Genomic DNA, 10,000 nt, shown 5'->3' with positions numbered 1-10,000 from the left:
ACACAGACACACACACACACACACACACACACACACACACACACACACACACACACATATAATCAGACTAAAAGCCTTATCCAGACAGCCATAACTGTGTGCTGCCCTGGCCAGTCCTCCTTCTCATTTCATAAAGTCCACAGTTGGCAGCAAAGACACCTGCTGTAGTTTTCCACAGTCAGTTTCCCCTTACTTCTTACTAGCCTCATACCGATCCCGGATCAGTACCGAAGGGGTGGGATGTCAAAGCCCAGTGTCCTGCCATCTTGACAGAACGACTGCTCGCATCACAGGGGGCGGGGGGCACTGTATTTCCCTGAAAACGTTGTTGAACAGCCACCACTGTTAAATGATACAGAGGCCTTTTGAGATCATTGCCATGGTGTTTGCTCAACGACACTTTTTGGAAATTACGTGAACTACCATCATTAAATGATAGAGACTAATATACACTCACTCTCTTGGTTAATTGGATTCTGGGAGATGCAGTCCTGATTAGTGTCTTACTGATTCGGGATCAGAGCAGGGGGGTGTGAAGCCACACACACACACACACACACACACACACACACACACACACACACACACACACACACACACACACACACACACACACACACACACACACTCCACTATGCTGGCATTGCCTTGGTGTGTCTGCTCAATCTGATTAGCATTATACTGATTCCAGAACAGTAGTGATGGGTGAGATGCCAAATACTAGCATCTAGCCGCCTCACTTCACTCACACACACACACACACACACACACACACACACTCATTCCAGTATCTAGCCATCCCTCCTTAGCTTGCACACACACACACACACACACACGTGCAGACACACACACTCACACTCACACACACACTGACTCACCCCAGCATCTAGCTGTCCTTCCAGTGGATTTGGTCTATTCCTTGCCAGCCTTACAGATGGATTGCAGGATAGACTCGCCCCCTCATATAAACATGCACATGTTTTCACACGCGGAGACACACACACACACACACACACACACACACACACACACACACGCACACACACACGCACACACACAGACACACACACACACACACATACTCACACCCCTTCATCTTTCAAGCGGGGCTCACAGAGAGGATAAATGAAACGCATTTAAATGAAAATGAGTTGCATTAGACTTGCAGCGGGGGCGTAGGGAGGGGCGTTGGGTTGGAGGAAGAGCAGACTGTGTGAGGAAGAGAGGAAGAGCAGACTGTGTGAGGAAGAGGAGGCTGTGTGAGGAAGAGGAGGCTGTGAGGAAGAGCAGGCTGTGTGAGGAAGAGGAGGCTGTGTGAGGAAGAGGAGGCTGTGAGGAAGAGCAGGCTGTGTGAGGAAGAGGAGGCTGTGTGAGGAAGAGCAGGCTGTGTGAGGAAGAGGAGGCTGTGTGAGGAAGAGGAGGCTGTGAGGAAGAGCAGGCTGTGTGAGGAAGAGGAGGCTGTGAGGAAGAGCAGGCTGTGTGAGGAAAACTGAAAGACTGAAACAGGGGTGCTTCCTCATCGCTGAAGAGCTTTTAGGAGCTCAGTCGCATACTCATGGAATATTTAAATATGGTGTGTGTGCAGTGTAGTGAAGTGTAGTGTGTGTGTTTGTGTGTGTGTGTGAGTTTGTTTCGTATGTGTATGTGTAGTGTAGTGTGTGTGTGTGTGTTGTGCTGGAGGGAGAGTGTAGTGCATGTGTGTGGGTGTATGTGTATGTGTTGGAGGGGGAGTGGAGTTTGTGTTTATGTGTGTGTGTGTGTGTGTGTGTGTTGGAGGGGGAGTGTAGTGCGTGCGTGTGCGTGTGTGTGTGTGTGTGTGTGTGTGTGTGTGTGTGTGTGTGTGTGTGTGTGTGTGTGTGTGTGTGTGTGTGTGTGTGTGTGTGTGTGTGTTGGAGGGGGAGTGTAGTGGGACAGCTGGCTAATCTAGACATAGCTCTTCTCTGCCTTTTATCTTACCCCAGTACAGACACTTGCTATTGGTCTAACTGATAAACCACAGGTGCACAAATGTTGTCTTTGGCTTTGTAGTGCGTGTGTGTGTGTGTGTGTGTGTGTGTGTGTGTGTGTGTGTGTGTGTGTGTGTGTGTGTGTGTGCGTGCGCGTGCGTGTGCGTGTGCGTGTGTGTGTGTTTACAGTGGTGCACAAGAATTGTATAGGTGTACATGTGCACAGGTTTCTGATGCTATTTGTGGATGGCAGTCTTCACATGTGTGTATGTGTGCTTGCTCTCGTGTGTCCAGCAATATTGACAATAACAGTGCATTTGTGTAGCATGTATGTGTTGTCTTAGGATTTTGTTATGAGTGTGTGTGTGTTTAGGTCATTTGATTTGTGTGTGTGTGTGTTTGTGTGTGTGTGTGTGTGTGTGTGTGTGTGTGTTTCCGTTGAGGTATATTATAGTTGTCACACCTTTCCTAGTTGATGGAAACTACACTGATCATACTGAGTATGTTCCCTTCAGCATTATAATAGTCTGACAGAATGCACACACACACACACACACACACACACAGACACACACACACAGACACACACAGACACACACACACACACAGACACTCACACACACACACACACACACACACACACACACACACACACACACAGACACACACAGACACACACAGACACACACAGACACACACAGACACAAGCAAACACACATGCGCACTCTTTTGTCCCTGTAATGCTCTCCTACTCCATGCACCAACACATGTACAACATAAACACACACACACACACTTGTGTATGTATATATGCCCACAAACATACCAACCCACCCTTCCTGCACACATTCCATTCTCACACACAGAATGACATGCTACCCACACACATGAACACACGCTGGGAGAAGAAGAGGGAGATGTTTTGAGGACCCCGAAACAAAAGCAGTAGATGATGCCGCCCCGATGGCAAAACTTCCCACTCACCCTTTATTTCTGCCACACCGCCCCTGCACACACACACAGACACACACACAGACACACACACAGACACACACACAGACAGACACACACACAGACACACACACAGACACACACACAGACACACACACAGACACACACACAGACACACACACAGACACACACACACACAGACACACACACAGACACACACAGACACACACAGACACACACAGACACACACAGACACACACAGACACGCGCATACACACACACACACACACACACACACACACACACACACACACACATACACACATACACAAAGGCACCCACACACACGCGCATACACACACACACACACACACACACACACACAGACACACACACACACACACACACACACACACACACACACACACACACACACACGCATACACACACACACTCACTCTCGCTCTCTCTCTCTCTCTCTGCTCACACGGCACCATTAAGTCACACTGTTGTGCGTTTAATTAGGCACAGTGGCAGGAACATCATTGGCTGCGACTTGTTGGGACTTGTCGACTGGCTGCGCGGTAATGCTTCTCTGGGGTTCCCCGCCGAGAGCAGAGATTGATAGAATCTCAATTTAATCGTCTCCGCAGGACATCCACTGATGAGGCAGAACAGCTATGCAGAAGGCAGATTGTGTTGTGTTGTTATGTTTTGTGTTTGTTGTGGTACTGGTTTGGGAGTCGGAGCATGGTAATGTTATAATGATATATATAAATATATATATATATATATATATATATAAATATAGATCTTCTTTGTTGATAGTCAAGTACTTCTTGAAGATTGAATTGTTTGCCTCTATTTTTAAGTTAAGAGGTTTGGAGTAGCGCTGTAGCGAATCATAACAAGCTCTCAGAAACACTTCGCCTGATTGGATGAGGGGACGGACAGTGGTTGGGCACAGGTGCTGAAGGGCACAGGTGGAAAGGCCCCTACTGGAGGCTCACTGGGTGGAGTGGGGCTGGTTCTTTCAGTGGTGTAGCTGTGTTGCTATGAGAGGGCGTAGGAGAGAAGGGAGGAGGAGAGAGGGGAGAGATGGAGGTAGTGAGAGAGATGGGGATGGAGATGAATGGAGAGAGAAAGAGGCAGGGAGAAAGAGATAGAGGGAGGGAAAGAGGGAGGGAGAGAGATAGAGGGAGGGAGGGAGGGAGGGAGAGAGAAAGAAAGAAAGAGAGATGGAGGCAGAGTGAGAGCTGGGGAGGGGTGGATGGGGAAAGAAACGGGGAGACAGAGGAAGTGAGATGGAAGAAAGTGAGCAAATGAGCGAACGAGCCAAGGCTTCAAACGGAGCGTCCATCTGGAACCTTCCGCAGCCTTCTACTTCCACATAAAATTAGATTAGCAATCACGTTCCCCCTCTCGACTGCATGTGGTGAGCCCTCAGGAACACACCCCCCCCCCCACACACACACACACACACACACAGCATTGCTGTCCTTTAGTCTGTGCTTTGATACCACTGAAGACTTTCTGCATACGTATCAGCTACTCGGACACACACACACACACACACACACACACACACACACACACACACACACACACACACACACACACACACCGCAATGATGTCCTTTAGTCTGTGCTCTGGTACCACTGAAGACCTATGTATCAGCTGTAGACTGGCTTCGCCTGGGAACACTGTAGTTTCCTGGGTTTAGGGCTGGCTGTCAAACTAAGTGGAAGAGGAATGGAAGAGCCTCACCTTTATAGGTGTTGAAATGAACAGGATTCATCTGCCACTACCCTCGTAACAGTGCCCCGAGAACGAGCGAAGAGTGACAGGTAGCAAACAGTAGTAGCACATTGATTATTTCAAGCAAGAGTTAGGATTAGATTAGGATTAGATCCGGATTAGATCAGGGTGGGAGGAATGCAATATCACAGTGCAGTTACGGTTTTGCAAGAACAATGCCAGATGTAAATATGCATTTAGTTGTTTATTTATCTTTTACGTCTTTAATATTTACTGTGGTTCTGTTAGTTAGCATACTGAGAGCTAACTGAGCTAGTGTGTGTGGGTTGAGGGCATGGTAGAGAGTGCTGTTGTGCTGCTGTTGACTGCCTTGTCTGTTCTAAGGGCATTTCGGATATACAGTGGCAGATCTGGCACTGGGCTTGCTCTGTGAGCTCACACACACAGACACGCACACACAAACACACACACACACCCACGCACAGACAGACAGGAACCCACACACACACACACACACACACACACACACACACACACACACAAACACACACACACACGCACAGACAGACAGGCACCCACCCACACACACACACACACACACACACACACACACACACACACACACACACACACACACAGTGATGCCCTACACTGAGAGTCAGGTGGCCATCCTGAACATGGTGTCTGTTCCGTAGTTTTCACTCTGTTTGTTTTTCTTCCCTCACGGGACTGTGTGTGTCTGTGTCTGTGTCTGTGTCTGTGTCTGTGTCTGTGTCTGTGTCTGTGTCTGTGTCTGTGTCTGTGTGAATGTGTGTGTGCCAGGGGGAGGTTGAACTCAGAGTGAATCAGTGTCAGAGCGACATTGTAAACATCAGTTGAGAGTGACTCACCTGTTTGTGTGTGTCTGGTTGTGTATGTGTTTGTTTTTTGTGTGGTCTTGTCTGTCTGCCCTGTTTGTTTGTGTGTGTGTGTGTGTGTGTGTGTGTGTGTGTGTGTGTGTGTGTGTGTGTCCACTGTGCGTGTGCAAGCTGAAGCCTGTCACCTAGTTGGCTCCTGAACTCCCATGAGACACTGGGACACATGAGACAGTTTAAAACCTCTTTATTTGTTTGAGAACTGTATAAATATTGATGTTAAGTATTGATATTTCCCAGGATTTAAGTGACTACCCCAGTGAAAGCCTCTTCTGTGTACAGAACAGACTACGCAGACAATAATGTCAGTAGAAAATCATTTCAAACACCTCTCTCTCTTTCTTACTCTTTCTATCGTTCACTCGTCTCTCTCTTTCTCTCTCTCTCTCTTTCTCTCTCTCTCTCGCTCTTGCCATCCCTCACTCTTCTCTCTCTCTCTCTTGCCATCCCTCATTCTTCTCTCTCGTTCTCTCTCTCACTCTTGCCATCCCTCATTCTTCTCTCTCTCTCTCTCTCTCACTCTTGCCATCCCTCACTCTTCTCTCTCTCTCTTGCCATCCCTCATTCTTCTCTCTCTTTCTCTCTCTCACTCTTGCCATCCCTCCCTCTCTCTCTCTCTCTCTCACTCTTGCCATCTCTCACTCTTTTCCTGAGTCTCTTACACTCACCCTTCTTGTGTGTCTCTAGTCCTCAATGTCTCTCAATTTGCTTCTTTCTCTGTCTGTCCTTTCTTTGTCAGTCAGTCTCCTTTCTTTTCTTCTCTCTTCTCTTTTCTTCTCTCTGTCCTTCTCTCCTCTTTATCTTTCTCCCACTCTCTCTTCTCTTTCTGGCTATGTTTACTGACTCCACCTTCACGCCGGAGGTTAGAGGGTCCAATGCGATTGATTCTCCCTGTCATCTTTGCTCTCTCTCTCTCTCTCTGTCTCTGTCTCTGTCTCTCTCTCTGGGTAAATAACTCAAAATCCCCTGTGATGAAGCCCTCAGCTGGAGACACCAGCAACAGACAGACAAGGGAAATATTTCACTTTTTCACTGCTGTGTCGTCACGGAAACCACCCCCCCTTGACCGGAGGTCTGAGGGGGGCTACACTTTGCAGCCACTTAACTCCACGGGTTGTCATGGCAATTGTATATTTTAGTGGCTTCTGTTGTGTGTAAGTGAGAGTGCGTGTTGGTCATAACTATATGTTATGTGTGTAAGAGTATGTATTTGTTTATTGTGTGTAAGTGTATTTTCAGTAAGTGTGTGTTGAGTGAGTGTGTAAGTGTTTATCAGGGTTAAGATGCAGGTCATGCTTCTGAGTAGTGTGAGGTGGACCCTTCTCTCCTACTGAGATGGCGTCCAAACAAACAAAACACACAACAAAACAGTTTTTAAAAAGATTTGCATCCACATAACTTTTTCAGCTCATCCACGTCCACACCGAAATGCAAAAACGTCAAAATGCTGTTGCTAGCGAGCTTGTTCTCGCTGGAGTATTTCGTTTGGATTAAGTTATCTTTATGTAACTCTTATAACCATGTCATTTTTATTATACTCTCAAGCTGTTAAATACACAGTCATTTTCAGAGACATTCATCATCACACTGATTCGGTTATGGTTGGTGAAGTGGTCCCATGCCATATCGTTCCTGTGGGCATTAAAGTGTTAAAACAACAGTTTGCTTGAAATCTTTGTGTCAGAAACCATCCCTGGCCCGCAGCCATTAAAGTCTAGCAGGATGTCTGAGCCTCGTCCCAAGGGCAATGTATTTATATTTATAAAACTATAAACTAAAAATAGGTGTCCCTTTATGGTTGTTTTTTCCCCCCTCACTCTTTCGTCGACAATCTGTCGGTTATTTTTTAATATGAATATACTATCAGTATAGTAGCTTTGAACAAAAGTGTAAAATAAATACATTTAATCTCTTTCTTGCTCTTTCCCTCTCCCCCTCCTTTCTCTCTCTCTCTCTCTCTCTCTCGCTCTCTCTATCTCTCTCTCTCTCTCTCTCTCTCTCTCTCTCTCGCTCTCTCTCTCTCTCTCTCATTCGCCTCAGGAGGAACAGAACCGTGGCAAGCCTAACTGGGAGCATCTGAACGAGGACCTGCACGTTCTCATCACCGTGGAGGACTCACAGAACCGGGCCGAGATCAAACTGAAGCGGGCCGTGGAGGAGGTCAAGAAGCTACTGGTACCTGCGGTGAGTACTCGAACACGTAAACACACACACATACACACTCAGAGTTCGAAGTTGTGTTTTGTAAAAGTTGTTGTATTTGCAGTAGTGTTGGCAAGCAGACAAGGGTTTTATGCATATTTTGTTGTTGGCTAATGATTGTTAAATCCATCTGGGCTTTGTTTTTGTGCCTGTTTGAGGCTTTTTCGCTAGCCAAGAAGGTGCACTTATAGATGTCTTGTGGCCGCAAACTCACACACACAAGCTCAAGCTGCACTACATTTCACTACACACTTGTGCTACATTGCACTATACACACACAGACACACTAGTCACTGTGTGTGTGTGTGTGTGTGTGTGTGTGTGTGTGTGTGTGTGTGTGTGTGTGTGTGTGTGTGTGTGTGTGTGTGGACTAGACTAGACTGTAGCTGTGTAGGCTAGGTTGGGGTCCCAGTCACTGTGTCCATATGTGTGTGTGGAGTGAAGATGGCTGTAGCAGTACTAGAGTGTTCCTTCACTAGATTTGCATGTCATGTGCACGAGACTCCTTTTTCCACGCTATTCTGCAAGTTTAACCTTAGAGGTGAAAATGTTGAGTCAACCCTCTTTTTTTTTGAAAGGACACATGTTTTAGTTCTCTTTTAGTGTTGGAGGCAGGGAACTAGACACTTTGTGCGATTTAAGAACTACTCAGGAAGAACTAAACAAGAACTAAATAATAACTGTGCCAGCCAGCGTCAGAATTCACCTTTCATGCTCGAATACTTGAATCTCGTAACTATGCATGTGACTTTTTTAGCCTTCATGTCTGACTTGACATTTCCAATCAGCGTGGCTGGCTGGATATTGCTTAATAATAGCCTACATGAATAGGCCTAGACGGGCCCTGGGCCAGCTTTGCTATGCTCAAGCTGGTTATGTATGCCATATTAGCATAAGTGCCTTTGCTGCATTAGGCTCTCAGAAGCGCTAGCTAGCGGAATGTTAGTGTTTTTGTTTTGTTTTGTTTTGTTTTGTTTTTTTAAAGGAGGAGAAAATTCCACAGCCGTTTTCTCTCTGCTGCCATGGCGACTCACTCAAGGCCGCGCCTCCTTGGCCTTTAATTGACAGGCTTGCCCTTTCCCATCGCCTGACTCCCTGGGCTGAACTTGAGCTTATTTGAAGCCCAAAGCCGTAGACTGTGGACACACAAACACACACACACACACACATATACACACACACACACACACACACACACACACACACACACACACATGAACTTTAAATGCACCCTCAAGTCTCTCTGACCCCCTTGTTTTTTCCAATAATGAGAGAAGATGTAGGTTTTTAGGTTTTTTTGCCGTTAGTCCAGCACAACATTGTGTCACCTCCATCTCCACACGCATTCACTGATAACACCTGTCTTCATGGCTGGTTTTACAGTGCCGCTGTCTGCTAACTCTGACTCCCGCTGCCTGATCAATAACTATTCTGATCGGCACGCAGCATTGATTAGGGTCATGCATTCCCACAGTGGAGGATTTATAGCACTGTGTCCTTATTTCAATTCTGTGTGTGTGTGTGTGTGTGTGTGTGTGTGTGTGTGTGTGTGTGTTTGTGTGTTGTGCCATGTTCTGTGGCAGGTCATGTCAGCCTCGCTGTGCATTAGCACACGCACCCTGTTGTATGTTCCGCAGATCAACATTCAGATCTTACAGACTGTTGAACATCATTGGGGTGAGTGTGTGTGTGTGTGTGTGTGTGTGTGTGTGTGTGTGTGTGTGTGTGTGTGTGTGTGTGTGACTGACTGAGAGAGTGAGGATGTATTTTATAATGCTTTGTGTCTTTGTCACAGGAGACCCTATAGTGGGGAAGGAAGAGAGAGAGAGTGAAAGAAAAAGACAGTTGAGAAGGAGCTTGAGAGAGGGAGGGAGGGAGTTGAGAGAAGGAGGGAGAGAGAGGGAGAAGGGGAGAGAGAGAAGGAGAGAGAGGTAGAGAGCGTAAGAGAGAGAGCGTAAGAGAGAGAGAGTGAGTGAGAGAGAGATGGAGAGAGAGAGAGGGAGCGAGAGGGAGGGAAAGAGAGGGAGAGAGAGAGAGAGAGAGGGAGGGAGTGAGTGAGTGGAGAGAGAGTGTGAGTGAGTGAGTGAGTGAGTGAGTGAGTGAGTGAGTGAGTGAGTGAGTAAGTGAGTGAGTGAGTGAGTGAGTGAGTGGAGAGAGAGTGTGAGTGAGTGAGTGAAGAGAGAGCGAGTGAGCAAGTGAGTAAGTAAGTGAGTGGAGAGGGTGAGGCA

The 10,000-nt window shown here is 47.0% G+C and overlaps 1 protein-coding gene across 5 annotated transcripts in view; it reads left to right on the top strand.

Annotated features, from left to right (window-relative positions):
* qki2 (QKI, KH domain containing, RNA binding 2) overlaps positions 1–10,000 on the top strand; it is a 45,132-nt gene that overhangs the window by 22,425 nt on the left and 12,707 nt on the right. For all 5 annotated transcript variants that reach the window (XM_031561697.2, XM_031561696.2, XM_031561695.2 and 2 more), the window contains exon 4: positions 7,611–7,754. In XM_031561697.2, coding sequence (XP_031417557.1) covers positions 7,611–7,754 — 144 coding nt within the window. The remainder of the gene's footprint in view (positions 1–7,610; positions 7,755–10,000) is intronic.

Source organism: Clupea harengus, chromosome 23 (genome assembly GCF_900700415.2).
Source record: "Clupea harengus chromosome 23, Ch_v2.0.2, whole genome shotgun sequence".
Taxonomy (NCBI): Eukaryota; Metazoa; Chordata; class Actinopteri; order Clupeiformes; family Clupeidae; genus Clupea; species Clupea harengus.
The sequence above is the reverse complement of the archived record's forward strand: the minus strand, read 5'-3'. Positions and strand labels throughout refer to the sequence as shown.